General features: G+C 45.7%; 1 protein-coding gene across 2 annotated transcripts; it reads left to right on the top strand.

Moving 5' to 3' along the window:
- Nucleotides 1–49: 49 nt before the first annotated feature.
- On the top strand, nucleotides 50–14,760 carry ttc13 (tetratricopeptide repeat domain 13). 2 transcript variants are annotated; one of them, XM_030344636.1, is made up of 23 exons: nucleotides 50–260; nucleotides 1,084–1,178; nucleotides 1,892–1,967; nucleotides 2,082–2,152; nucleotides 2,445–2,510; nucleotides 2,891–2,983; nucleotides 3,931–4,047; nucleotides 4,361–4,471; nucleotides 4,793–4,875; nucleotides 5,035–5,176; nucleotides 5,474–5,648; nucleotides 5,914–6,070; nucleotides 6,266–6,396; nucleotides 6,586–6,718; nucleotides 6,833–6,925; nucleotides 7,167–7,250; nucleotides 7,847–7,931; nucleotides 8,236–8,342; nucleotides 11,536–11,671; nucleotides 12,246–12,325; nucleotides 13,020–13,098; nucleotides 13,242–13,321; nucleotides 13,668–14,760. In XM_030344636.1, exons 1-23 carry the CDS (start codon nucleotides 80–82, stop codon nucleotides 13,780–13,782), a joined length of 2,490 nt encoding a protein of 829 aa, XP_030200496.1. In that variant the 5' UTR covers nucleotides 50–79; the 3' UTR covers nucleotides 13,783–14,760. The 2 variants fall into 2 exon arrangements, with proteins under 2 accessions (XP_030200496.1, XP_030200495.1); XM_030344635.1 differs by having other exon boundaries at nucleotides 8,233–8,342.
- The last annotated feature ends 248 nt before the right edge of the window (nucleotides 14,761–15,008 follow it).

The following is a 15,008-nucleotide window of genomic DNA, read 5'->3' as shown; positions in this document are numbered from 1 at the left end:
TTGGATTCCGCCTTTTCGCGAGAGCGAGTGTTCACCGCTGAACTACATTACAGGAGCTTCCGCTCTCATCACTGAACACATGAAGCACAATATGGCACCTGCCAGCCGGACTGTTGTTGTGCTAGTGCTTTCCCTTCTTTACTTGTGTCGAGCAATCTTTTCCACCGAATATTTCTCTACGCTTACTTTTTTCAATAGTGAACTGCACAAACATGGATGCAGTTCGCCTTCGGAGTGGGAGGAATACGCCGCCGACTGCGGTGAGATCTCTTTTTGCCACGTCCTCTATGATACAACTGTCAGTGCTTGGCTAACCCCCGGTCATAAGCTAACGTTTACTAGACGGGATAAGCCAATTCTCTGTCCTCTATACAGTCCCGCAGATATAACTAGTCCAATGTTTGCGATGGGTTTGCTAGACATTCAAACGCATGGTCAGAGAAGGATACTATGACCCTTGAAAAGCAGTGTCTCGTCTGTATTTGTGTGAATGGGCATACTATCATAGTAATGTTGGTAAAAAAAACAAAAACGTTCTGCAGTGTTAATTGGTGACTTAGTGCAGTTGCATGATTTAATATGGATGATATTTACTGGTTGACGTCATCTTGTTTTGGGGTGCCAACATGCATGCATTCATCGTGTTGTCAGTTGTCACGGTGTTCTGGTTGTTCTAGCACGAAAGCTGAGTGTACTCTGAATAAAGCACACAGTCAATGAATAGACAACTGCATGGACGTCGTCAGTGCGTTACTCTGATCTTTGAAGATAACGCCAATTCGTACCTTCTCTGTACCATTGAAAAAGAACGAAAACAATAAATGAAACCGGATCAGCATTGAGCAAAGTAGCATTTGCATGTGATTCCTAGTATCTTGTAAAGAGCACATTGAGTCCTGCACTGGGGAAAAGTACACATATTTTGTTTTGAACCTTTTTGTTCCCCCATCTCCCTTTCCCTGTCCCTTTTTCAAAGTTAATAAATAAATACTATATCTTCTCTCGCTCACTTGCTCTCGCAGTCTCTCTCTCAATCTTTTTATAAACATGATACTGATCTTGTGTTTTTGTTTTTTTATAAAGAATCCTCCATTTTGCAATTGGAAGACCCAGACTGTGAAGAAGGGAGCAACCCTCCCTGTGAATCGGTCTTCTCGCTCAATGCAGAGAAGATTCTGGTAAGATCAGAGTGAATGCCTGCTTACATACATTTACATATAGCCTAAATAAATTCACATTCACAAATATCCGCTCGCTTCGGCAGAGCTCATAACCTTTCACTTCCTCATGAACACCATTACCCTGTGGTTTCAATTGTCTATCCGCCAAAGTTTTGAGTTGATCCTCTTTTCTCTACAGAACAGCTTTTTTGACTGCCCCTCAGAGTAGTGTTTCAGCAGTTGAGAAAGGGATGGCGAAGGTTACTTTCCCCCATTGTATGTAAATGATATTATTAGTAGAAAGAGCTGACCATTTGAATGTTGTGCAATTTTGTAAACACTTTTATGATTCCAAGTGTTTTGGGGAAGAAAGCTATGCAAACAAACAAGATTCCAAAATCAGCTGAATGCTAGCTTCAACCATCAGCATAGTTATGAGCAGTTCTTGCTAAAAGAGAACTGAGTCGCACCAGTTTAAACATGGCAGCAATGTTATTGCATTTGCTGCACTGCTTTTTTAGCTTGAATCACTGTTATTGATTTTGATTTTTTATGCATCTAAGATCTGTCCAAATACCTTGATGTATGCATACGTGTAGATCAATGGATATTGAGCTTTAAAATTAGGATTATTAAGGATTATTTAAGGATTATTTTGTTTAAAAATAATAATTTACTCTACCTCAACCATATCATATATATATTGGAATATGTTTGCCTATCTCTCACAGAGCCAGGCCAAGTTGTTCATAGAACAGAAAAAAATACCTTTCCCTGTGGATAACCACAACACAAACGAAGAGCTTGGTAAGGTTTTGCTTGTTTTAAAAAAAACTTAAGCAAATTCTGGTTGATATGAATGTTTCCTGCTGCAATGCTGCTATAACACCTGTCCCCTTGCACGCTTCCTTTACCTTATAGCTATAGGGTACGTGCTGATCGGCAACGGCCTCTACGACGAAGCCATCAAACACTTTTCCCTCTTGCTACAGGTCAGTTGGCAAGCAAAGCGCCTCGTAATTCAGCAGTCAACTTTAAATAAAGACAGTTGATTGTATCACCCCATAGTTAAACCCTATCACTGGTTTGGTGTCTTCCAATGCATATGGGGCACCCATTTTAAGGATTGTTCTCATGTAATCTAGGTGGCTTTTTATTATCTTCTTAATGTCAAATCATTGATAAACACTATGTAGTGAAGGTGGAGTTTTCAAAGTTTTCATCTCCTCAATATCTTTCTCTCTTTCTCTCGCCCGCTGTTTCACCCCTATGTCCTCCAACCAGGGAGAACCAGAGTTGGTCAGTGCCATCTATGGCAGAGGCATAGCATATGGAAAGAAGAGTCTTCAGGTGAGTTATGCACATTTGACATTGCAGTTATAAATCTACTCCCGTCGTTTCTTCTCAATGTATTGAGATCTGAATGATTTCAAACTTTTATATAAAAAGATGCATAATAATAATAATAATAATCATTATAATGACGTGCATAGCTTGCAATCTTTTAGTCAGTGCATTGCCTCATTTGTGTTGGTTGCATTTACCGTAGCGGCAGGTTTCAACTTTAACATAGTTTGCTTAACCATAAGCAATGTGAGCGGTAATGCGTAATGTAACGTGGCAGTGTTGGCCGGTATGAAATCAAATTATCCCAAAGAAAGAAACCTATTGAGTTTTCATGGGCGGCCCTTCTCCACCATAACGTCTGCACTCTGGCCCTTCTGTCCCAGGACATCAAGAATGCAGACCTGGCCTTGTTCGAGCTCAGCCGGGTCGTCACGCTGGAGCCCAACTGGCCCGAGGTCTACGAGCAGAGAGCAGAGGTGAGAGCCCTTTCCCTCCTCCCCCACCCCACAGCCCTACGATCCACTCGGGGGTGGAGGTCAAGAGGTCCTTCCCTTTAAAAAACAAAAAACACAAGACAGCCGGGGGACTAAAATATCCCCAGCGTTATCTGATGGTGTCGTAGATATCGCATATGCCAGCTGCGTGGGCAACACAGGGTGTGATAGGTAGTCAGAGATTCCTGTCTAAAGTCTGTTAGTGGGCGTGCCCATATCTGGGTGGACGGGGCGTGTCCCTTTCTTTTGCTTTGCGTTTGTTTCGCACTATCATGTGGCTAGTGGCGGTCATCATTAAGTTTGTGGTGGGCGAACAGAAACTCAGAATTAAACAAAAGTAAACTGTAAAAAAGTGTCTGTCATGGTTTCAATTCAACACTGGCTCGACCGGCCACTGTAGACATACACTTCTTAAAATCCCCTTCTCATCACATCAATCCATAATTGTTTATGTCCATTATAAGCTAGTCATTTAACTGGAGATGCATGTCTATTGTGGAAAGATGTGAACTTTATGTGCCAATGGATAGGCAAAGAACAAAGTGTGTGGCTTCTAAGCTTTTTCTTAAATCCATCTAATACCATCTTTCTAGGTATGCAGAGCTAATCCATATCTAGATTAGTAACGTCACAGTGGATGAGTTTGATTGCACGATTGCCATGGTGGGGCATTGATTTATGGTAGTTTTCGATCGATTTGGAAAAGATAAGGCTTTTCTCTTCTAGTGGGGTTCACCTCGTTTCCCTAATCGTCCTAACGAGTGTGCTTTGTACGTATAGTAATGCAATTGGTCGGGCTTAGACTCGGATGCAAAGTAGTTGGAAATTCTTTGGTGTGCCTTCCTGTGCTGTGGCCAGATATTTTCATGTTACCGGATAAAGTGTGTGCGTGTGTTTGTGTGTGTGTGCGTGTGTTGTGGTCTGTCCAGATCCTATCTCCGCTGGGCCGTATCAGCGAGGCCCTGGGTGACCTGACCAAGGCCATTCAGCTGCAGCCCTCAGCGCGCCTCTACAGACACAGGGGGACCCTGCTCTTCATATCAGAGGTGGGTGGTGTGTTTGTGTACGTCCTCCTCACGATGCAATGCCAGGAGGAAGTATGATAGAATTGGTTGTTAACATGTAAAGCAAGGAGGGAGGAAAATAAATTCACTCTGTCCATTACAAATGTCCAACTCCGAGCGTGTATTCAAATAGTCTCAGATTTAACCTGGTTATCTGGATTCAATACACAACCTCAGAAAGTGTGTGTGTGTGTGTGTGTGTGTGTGTGTGTGTGTGTGTGTGTGTGTGTGTGTGTGTGTGTGTGTGTGTGTGTGTGTGTGTGTGTGTGTGTGTGTGTGTGTGTGTGTGTGTCAGGATTACGTGGCCGCTATGGAGGACTTCCAACAGTCTCTGGACCTGAAGAAGAACCAGCCCATTGCCATGCTGTACAAGGGCCTCACTTTCTTCCATAGAGGCATGCTAAAGGTACGCTAGTGTCGGCAAGCTAGTGCAGCTTAAGAGTAATGGCTAGGCTAATAATGTGTTTTGGCCTTTTAGACATGCTTGTTCTGCTATCTACATCTATGGTTGCATTTCATGCTTGCATGCAATCATCTATTTAGAGGATCAAGGCTGATACAATATTCTCAGACAAATGCTATCTCAGTAACTGTCTATGTTTAAAGATCAGTTATTAATAGTATTGTGAGGTTGGACAGTTTGAACTTCCTATTTAGAAGACGCTCACTAACCCCTTTACCTCGTTTCTCGGTTATTATTTATTTTTTTATATTCCTCCCCCTTCAGGAAGCCATAGAAACGTTCAAAGAGGCTCTGAAGCTCAAGTCTGACTTCATAGATGCCTATAAGAGCCTGGGGCAGGCGTACAGGTACTGCTTGAACGGCTCCACCTTGAAGGAGTTTATGTGGTTATACAGTCTGTGTGTGTGTGTGTGTGTGTGTGTGTGTGTGTGTATATATTAATATATATCTATACATCTCCCATCTCCTGCATCCCCCTCCTCTCTGCATTCCCTTCCCCTCTGCAGAGAGCTTGGGGACTTTGAGGCGGCGATGGAGAGCTTCCAGAAGGCCCTGATGCTGAACCAGAACCACATCCAGTCCCTGCAGCTGCGCGGTATGATGCTCTACCATCATGGCTCGCTGCGGGAAGCCATCGGCAACTTCAAGGTATGGCGCAACCGCCGCATGTGGAGTACATCCAGGTCCCCAGCTCCGCTTTCAGTTTGAACGCAAAATAGGTCACCGTTGGCATGCGTTGGCACACAGACTGCGGCCATCATACGATCCGTGTCAACAGCGTGCGCTGTCTAAACATAGGGTTAGTGTCTGGTAGTCGACCGCTAAGTGTAGTGTACCCTTGTAAACTGTTAAGTTTACAATAAGACGTAACTAACCACAAAGTAAATACTCAAAGCTCTCTCTCGCTCTCGCTCTCTCTTTCTCTCAACCCCCTGCCCACCACAGCGGTGCCTTCAGCTGGAGCCCTACAACGAGGTGTGCCAATACATGAAGGGCCTCAGTCAGGTGGCCATGGGCCAGTTCTACGAGGGTATCAAGGCCCAGACCAAGGTCATGCTCAACGACCCCCTGCTGGGCCAGAAGGCCAGCTCTGAATACCTCAAAGTGAAATACCTCAGAGGTACGCTCACTTATCTGTTTCATTTTTTTGCCGTGTTTATGTAATATACCAAAGATCACTTTGTTTATATTCTCAATCAGTTTCTATTTACTAAAATCTATATTTTGTATGAAAATCTTTATGTAGAGATTGTATACATTCATTACCCCCATGCAGTGTTTATTATTTTTACCTCCCCCGCTTCCTGTAACTACTTCCTGCCATTTTTACAAATTGTCTCTCACTCTCGCTCTCCCTCTCGCCATCCCTCTCCGTCCCCCTTCAGAGTATTCTCGTTACCTGCACTCCCACCTGGACGTCTCGGTGGCCGAGTACAACGTGGACCAGGACCTCCCGGGGAACTTCAAGAACCACTGGGCCAAGAACCTGCCCTTCCTCATCGAGGATTATGAGGAGCAGCCGGGCCTGCAGCCGCACATCAAGTCAGTCCCGGGAACGGCCGTGAATTTAGAATTCATTCCATAGTTTACCAACAATAATTGGATATTAGCTACTTTCTTCTGTTAATGGGAAGTCCTCAAGCAGACTCCTAGTTCATGGTTCTATTTGACCATCAATCTGATTTGTGAAGCTGGGACGAGGATGAGCCCTGTGGTCTGCCTGTTTGCCCCCCCCAGGGACGTCCTACCTCAACACTTTGAAAGCTACAGCAACGAGGTGCAGAAGCTCATCTGCACCGCGGACCACCTCGGGGCGCTCATGCAGTACAACACGCCGGGCTTCCTGCCCAACCGGAGAATACACAGAGGTACCGGCTCGTGCTTTGTATGCACAGCACTGACTCCCTCGAACAAACCCAAATTGTGGTAGATTCAAAGGCTGTTTTGCCGTCCCGCGTTCGAATGCTTGGTTTAGCGCACTGCAGCGATAGCACGGTTTGCACTGTTGAGTAGTGTCTGAAAGTGCTGTTCCCCCCCCCCCCCCCCCCCCCAACTAGCCATGGGCCTAGCGACCCTGGAGGTGATGCAGGCCATGCACCGAACGTGGAGCAACTCCAAGGTCCGGGTGAACGGCAAGACGCGGCAGATGCAGTGGCGGGACATGTTCGACATAGCCGTCAAGTGGAGGAGGTGGGGCACCAGCAGGGGTCTTTGTGTTGGTCTCGTGTTGCCATGGTTTGAGTCTTTTTTCTCTATAAAACAGTGTGTGTTTTTGTGTGTGTGTGTGTGTGTGTTTGTGTGTAGGATTGCAGATCCAGACCAGCCAGTTCTGTGGCTAGACCAGATGCCAGCCAGGAGTCTCAGTCGAGGCTTTAATAATCACATCAACCTCATAAGGTATCGAGTTTAAAACTCTGTCCCACACACACACACACACACACACACACACACACACACACACACACACACACACACACACACACACACACACACACACACACTAATACACCCTGGTAACCCCAGCCCGTACTTTGCAGCACTGACCTCCATTTGAGAAAAAAATCAGCAAGGTATCATTTACAAGAAAACTACATTTTCCTCATTTCTAATTTTTTTTCAAATGCTTCCCTTGTTCCAGAGGACAGATCATAAACATCAGGTATCTAGCCTACTTTGACAACATCCTTGACTTCATTAAGGATCGGATACTAGTGTACCACGGGTGAGTGGCCTACTCCAGCGCTTTGTTGCATATTACATAGGGGGCGAGGTGAACTGTTCTATGACCGATAATTACTTATTTTATGCAATGCATATTATACAAGCTATGTTTATCACCTCATCTGCCACCTTGTTGTCCCCCTCTCCATTGGGATCCAGAGATCTCTCTGGTCAATGTGTGCTTATGGGGGCTGCTTGTTCCCATGTCTCCATCCTTTGGTTCGATCACCTCATCTGCCACCTTGTTGTCCCCCTCTCCATTGGGATCCAGAGATCTCTCTGGTCAATGTGTGCTTATGGGGGCTGCTTGTTCCCATGTCTCCATCCTTTGGTTCGGAGCTCCTCCATGAGCCGCTGGTATTTCTGCAGCCTCTTCAATTCATTCCTCTGTGCTGCTGTTTGATACTGTCATCAGCCCTGTTGTTCTCATTAACCGGCCCGTGACCACAATGCCATAGTCCTCAGGGATCTAGGCTCTCAAGTGAGCTGTTCAGAAGTGAACAGCTTTAATTGTACCCACTCCAATTGAACCAATTATCTCCTTCTACCTTTCATAACGACCTCCCATATCAAGCCTGTGCCGTCTCTCTGTCTCAGAGCCTACAATCCCAGGGGACTGGTAGAGGTCCGACAAGCTCTGGAGAACGTGAACAAAGTGGAGGACCTGCTTCCTATAATGAAGGTAAGGAGGGAGGTTCACAGAACCAACTTCATCTGGGTTTTTGTCTTATCTTTATTTAGCATTTGGAAAAAAATATCCGACTCCCGCCCTGTATCTTTGCATTCACACCCTGATTACCCATCGGTGACTGATAGCGTAGATGGGTCTTTTTAAGGTCTGTGTTTGAGTCGGACACGTTTTGATCCTTGATCAAGCTGGTCAATGTTAAGTAGGGGTTTGGATTTATGCAGGTGTGTGTGTGTGTGTGTGTGTGTGTGTGTGTGTGTGTGTGTGTGCGTGTGCGTGTGTTTGTTCCCTAAAGCAGTTCAATAGTAAAACCAGAGATGGATTTACGGTCAACTCCAAAGTAACCAGCATGAAGGATCCGGGGAAAGAGTACGACGGCTTCACCATCACCATCACGGGAGACAGGTGAGACCCACGCTGCTCGGAGACCACTCGTTGGATTCTCTCCCTCCTAACTATTTATATTCTATTTTACTAATGAGGTCATGGCGGATGGGGGGAGACAAGTGTCACAGCCCGGCTCAAGGGAATGACAAGGAGGAGACCACACATGGTTTTAGTTCAACTATAATTGTTTATTTAACAAACTAAAGATAAAGTAAATTAAAGTGATGCATGTCAATCAGTAGTCAGTAATGAGTGCTGTGTGGGGACGAGTGGAGAATGTAATGTATGTGCAAAGCAAAGCTAACCCAAGTTAGAGATCAAGTGGCTGACTCCTACAGTTTATATAGCTGAGGAGCTCAGCCGCATGGGTGATAGTCATTACACTGATCACTGAATCAGGAGGTGCCAGAGGGCTGTCATACCCCCCTCCGTAAGAACGGGGTTCACACCGTAATCCTGTTTGCTCAATCCAGTGAATGCGAGAAGGCGTGTCCGAAAACTGAGAGGGATAGGACTGAAGGATGCCCACCAACTGATCACGTTTACTGTCCTCCAAATGTTCCAAGGAGTCAGACAAGTTATAGTGTCTCTGAATTCTTTAGGCGAGGTTGTAGAACCCCATCTCCTGGCACATCTCCTTCCTCCTCGAGCTCTGCCAATACCTGGAATATACAGGGATTAACCGTGGTTACCAAAAGAGTGGGGTTGTTACATGCTTTGGAATCGCCCACATTCAACAGTGAGTCAGACGACAACAACCGAGCATGATAGGGTTTCAACAGATTAACATGGCAGATTTTTGGCCAACAGGTGCCAAGGTTCCCAGTCTACCTTCAACTCAATACAGTAAGCGCGGAGTAATGATTTTAAATGTTGATGAAATCGCTCCAGTGCACCCTGACTTTGAGGATGATATGCCGACGATTTATTATGTTTATTGTGAAGTTGCTGGAGGACCTGGGCAAACAACCGAGATGGGAAATTTGAGCCTTGATCGCTCTGGATAACTTTGGGGATCCCAAACACAGAAATGAATTTGCTAAGGGCTCTAGCTAAGGGCTTCTCACCATGAGGGATCCACCTCCTCATCAGCAGATCAGAAAAAAAATCTGGAGAAAATATCCTCCAGATTTGTTTCCCACATTGCGAGAAGGCACGGCCTGATCAAACAGTTCTTTTATTGAAAGATCTCCATTCTGGTCCTTCACGAATTCTGCACGAGAAACACACAAGATCAGTTGGCCACATTAATGCAAATTCGGCATCCTTACCCTTTCCTGAATCAGCCTTTGACACGTCAACACTAGGTAGCACACTCATAGAACGACTAACTGCGCACACAGCAGACACTGACTGCTCAGGGACTCCAGAACCTGTGCCCCTACAGGGTTCACCTCAAAAGCTGATGCATCAGGCCACATATATGCTCCTGCAAAATCATTGCCTAAAATAATGTCAACACCATCGACTGGTAATGCTGGACGCATACCAACTTCCACGTCCCTCTGTCCCAAACTGCAAGACAACCGTACTTTATGAACAGGCACAAAAATAGTGTTCAATCCCATTCCTCTGATTGGAACACAACTCCCTGTGTCCGAGTTTGGAGAGAAATGCAAGACCGACTCCCTGATGATGGTATAATGCCACAGAATCTCTCAACATTTTTACAGGAACCTTCTCACTGCTGTCAACTAGGGACACAAAACCATCTGATATAAATGGAACATACCGTGAAGCAATTTCCGCTGTGCACAACATTTTAGTTTGCATCTGATACGGAGAGACAATTTTATCAGTACTTGATCTTGAGCTACTAAGCGTAACAGCTAACCCAGCAGATTTAGCAGGCCATGTACTAAAACCCTTTTTTGATTTTAGCAAGGGGGACTCGTCCTTCCAATGACCCTCTCGCTGGCAATAATTAGAAGTTGTAATATGTCCGTTGTTCCCAGATGTGCGTTGCTCTCCCTGTAAAGAACCCAGACTCAAATCGGATACATCTTTCTCCCCGCCAACTCTGAATCTTAGCCGTTGACCTTGCTCCCCAAAGATCCGTTTGTGTTAATACATATTCGTCCACGAGTACGGCCGCTGTGACAGGAGTCTTACCTTTTCGCTCATTGATATAAGTAGCTATGAAGCTACGCACAGACTGCTTAAATTGTTCCGTAACAACTAGGTTACGCAGTTCTTCAAAGGAAACAACACTGGATGCCGAACACCAACAACCAAAATGTGTCACCAGCTCACTTGTAAACTCCACATGAGTTTGCTTCCCCCCTTTTTTCCAACTTCTGAATCGCTGCCAGTATTCTTCCGGAACTAATTCATAAGCCTTCAAGACGGCTTCCTTTACCATTTTATACCCTGTGCATTGTTCTGCTGATAATGCTGCATATGCCTTTTGGGCTTTACCTGTAAAGACACATTGAAGCAGCAAAATACGTTCACTATCAGGCCAATTCTGGGCATCAGCGAGACGCTCAAACATAGAAAAAAAAAAGTGTCCGGGACTTTCTCATCAAATTTAGGCAGCAATCTCAGATTCTTAGTGAAGTCCATCCTAGATGAACCAGGAGAACTAGTTATTCAGTATTTAGTCAGTTTTTCCTATTTTACCTTCTTCAACTAGATCCAGTTTACATTGTTCTATCTCAAGTTGTGCCTGTTTCGTTTTATGTTTCATTATTTCAAGCTCCAACTCCCTTTGTTGCTTAAATTTCTCATGTTCCATTTGTAACAACAGCTCCTTCTGCTGCTTAAGTGAAACTACCCCCTGCTGAAACAGTTGTGCTTGGTAACTCATTACCGTAATCAGCAGCCAGAGCCCCTTCTTCCATCAAACTTGCCTTAAGGATGCGTGTTATGGTGTCCTTTTTTGGAGCAAGTTCCTCCACTCCTCTAAGTAAGGCCCTTGGTCTTATTCCTGTGTTTAAATCCCAGGGCTATTTACGCACTCCAAACTTAACTGCCACTCGTTCTTCGAGTCTGGCTAACAGAGTGTATCTCTTCTACCACTGCCGTTTCTCTATGTCCCCAAGTGGATGAGGCTTCTGATTATATTTGCACCTTAAACACTCACTGTTTAAAAAATGAAAGGCAGAAGAGACAAGTTGTAGTGAGTAATTGAGTGTATCACTACTCCTCGTTCAACACTTTAACCTTTTAATTGTGTGTGTGTGTGTGTGTGTGTGTGTGTGTGTGTTAGGGTGGGCAACATGCTGTTCTCGGTGGAGACCCAGACCACGGAGCAGCGGACTCAACAGTACCAGTCGGAGATCGAGTCCATCTACAAGGACCTCACGGCCAAGGGGAAAACCCTCATGCTGTCCACCGAACTCGGTGTAAGACGCCCCCCACAACCCAATCACACCACACATTGTATCAGTCCAACCCGCTTGTCCTCTGTCCTCATCTGTTGTGGCGTTGTTAAAGGGGTCATATTACACCACCAGGTGTGGTGTGATTAGTTGGACACGCCCACTTGTGATGTCAGGAGAGGCCGATTTTCAAAACGGCTTGTAATGGCTAATCACTCTCACACTTGGTGGTATGATATGTCACCTTTTAAGCTGCCAAGGCTATCACCGGGTTAACATGTCTTACCACTGAGACACACTGAGACCACACAATGATGATGAATGTCCTTTTAACAGGTGTTAAGTCTTCCTGAATTATCACCAGCTGCCTTCTGCTCGGACCACAACTGAGCAGAAGTTTGCCGTATGGGGTTACCTCTTAAAACCGTGCAGCACTTCTTTTTGCACACGTCTGCGGTCTCTTAAAACAGAGCTGGCGTCAGCCCGGACCGTCGAAGGGGTTACCCAGGGTTACCTTTTGGTTGCACCGCTTCCTGGCTTATCTTTTGTTGTCTCTGATGCATTGTGCTGACACTTCTTTGTTCGGCCGTGTTTTCAGGACGCAGACGCAGTGTGCAACCTGATACTGTCCCTGGTGTACTACTTCTGTAACCTCATGCCGCTGTCCCGTGGATCCAGGTACACCGTCTGCTGCTGCTCCCTCTGGCCCCATTCTGCTGTCTCCATTCTGCTGCCTCCATTCTGCTGTCTCCATTCTGCTGCCTCCATTCTGCTGTCTCCATTCTGCTGCCTCCATTCTGCTGTCTCCGTACTGCTGTCTCTGTACTGCTGTCTCCGTACCGCTGTCTCTGTACTGCTGTCTCCGTACCGCTGTCTCTGTACTGCTGTCTCCGTACTGCTGTCTCTATTCTGCTGTCTCCATACTGCTGTCTCCATATTGCTTTCTCTACACAGTCATATTCAGTTTGGGATCAGGGTGTTTGGGTAGTTGAGATCACTAGCTCCATATTAGGGCAAAAAGCGACAGGTCCTTTACTTCCCTTTCATCTCAGATGCAGAAGCATTAACTTCTTTGAACCATTCCGTACAGATATGAGGACGTGAAATAGCAATTCGAACTTCTACTATTGCCCAAACATTTAGGTCACGTTTTTAAGACAAGACGGGTGATGAGGGGGAAGAAGAGATTTCAGTCATTCTGTGTTTGTGGTCTGTAGAAAACAAGAAATTGTAAAAAAAAGTCCAAAGGTGTTCGCATTGCAGGCGGTACATTGTGTAAAACGCCTTGACGAGTCATGTGCGTCAGACGCTATGCTGCTCGGCTGGTGCCTCTCTCTGTCCTCCTCGCTGAGCGCTGTGCTCCTCTCCCCAGCGTGGTGGCCTACTCCGTGGTGATGGGGGCGCTGATGGCCAGTGGGAAAGAGGTGGTCGGGAGGATCCCCAAAGGAAAGGTACCGTGCTTTACTACCGTCTGAATTGTATGAATGGCGTGCTTCGAGTTGTTCGTAATGGATTTCTTTGCTTGTGTGTGTGTGTGTTTGTGTGTGTGTGTGTGTGTGTGTGATGGATGCACATGTTCTTCTGGGGGGATAAGCTGGTGGATTTCGAGGCCATGACCACCCCCAGTCCGGACGGCTTCAGCAAAACAGCCAAGAGCTGGATGAATCTTAAAAGGTGAGCCGATTAATGTGTTTTCCCGCTTGTATGTTGTTCTGATATAATTCTGATTCCCTGTGCTGTTTGTCATTTTTTTCTTCTTGTTTCTTTTGCCCCATGCCAAACAGTATAGGATCAATAGAAACTCCAACCAAAATTGCATTTGTTTTTCTATTTTTAAATCATTCCCTCATCATGGGTAATAGCATTACACGGAGATTTGTTATTGATAAAGAAAGCCAACAGCCAATGGTCCTGCAACATCCTTCCAACAATCTGTAGTACTCTTTGATGAGTCAATGGGCTTAGCTTGACACCATCTTATGTGTGGTCGTGTGTGAATGTGTGTTCGTTACCCCTGCAGCTTGCCAAGCTGGTACCAGAGTCTTCCGTCGGTAGCGGAGACTTTCCCGTCCAGTAGGACGATGATAGAGGTGCTGAACACGGACGCCACAACGCACTGTCCCAAGAAGTCCTAGCCCGGGTTCAGGACTCCACTCTCTCCCTCTCTTTCCCTCCCTCTGTCCATCTCCGAGAAGAACAACCACCTGCAGCTCTGGTGCAGAACACACAAGGGGAGGGGGAGGGAGGGAGGGAGGGAGGGAGGGAGGGAGGGTGTCATTTGGTGCTTCCTAGGCCGTGCCTGGGACTTCAGGAGACAAATACTTGTTCATGTCGGGGTTGTAATCCACCGCTTACACAGGCGTGCACACACACATACACACAGACAAACAAACACACACACACACCACTTCGCCAAAAGTTACAATACAGGATGAAAGTTTTCCTTATGCAGTTCAATCGTGTGTTTGGCTGTTAAGGGGCATGCAAGAGTTGAAACATCATCGGTGCATTTTTATTTTATTTCTTTCTCTCTCTGTTCCTTTTGGGGGCCCAGACACACGATGCAGTAGGCAGCCCTCCATACTTTACTGTTCCACACTCCAACCTAGAGCACAATGGCAAGGGGGTTATGGCAAACAAAACTCTTTTGTCCCTTTGGGATGTAGTGGGCAGGCTTAACCCTCAAGCCCTTCTGTCTCTCTCTCTGTCGCTCTCTCGCTGTCTCTCTGTCTCTCTCTCTGTCCCTCTGTGTCTGTTTTCATCCAGACGCACACAACTCTCTGTTAAACATTACATATGACTTCACAAGCCAACCCTCTTAAGTTGCATGGCCAAGACTGACATTGACACTTCTTGGCATATGCTATAATACTATTTAACGTCCGCTATGGAACAATTTCTCTGCAGCCGTGGCTATAATTTAATTGAGGGTCATTCAATCATCAGTCTCTCTTAACACAATTATTGGTCTGGAAAAACAACACCTCTACCTCACTTGTGTCCTGCGTGATGCCAAAAGCGAGGGCTGTAGTGAAATTGTGCAGTTGTCGCAGGTTAAGGTTAAAAACCTCCTTAAGTTGGACTCATTAAATTTAAGCTATTTGTATGCATCACCATCACAGTGTAGGCCAATGCTTTTTTGGGATCTGTTTCGAATTTGTATGATTGATCTTTGTTTTTATCTTCATAAATACTTAAGGGCCCCCAGACCAGAAATGTAGTGTGCATGCACACTACATTTCTTCCAGTTGGACAATTGAAAGAAATGGCAGGAGAGAGAGAGAGAGAGAGAGAGAGAGAGAGAGAGAGAGAGAGAGAGAGAGAGAGAGAGAGAGAGAGAGAGAGAGAGAGAGAGAGAGAG

Source organism: Gadus morhua, chromosome 21 (assembly GCF_902167405.1).
Source record: "Gadus morhua chromosome 21, gadMor3.0, whole genome shotgun sequence".
NCBI lineage: Eukaryota > Metazoa > Chordata > Actinopteri > Gadiformes > Gadidae > Gadus > Gadus morhua.
This window is presented reverse-complemented; position numbering and strand designations above follow the sequence as displayed.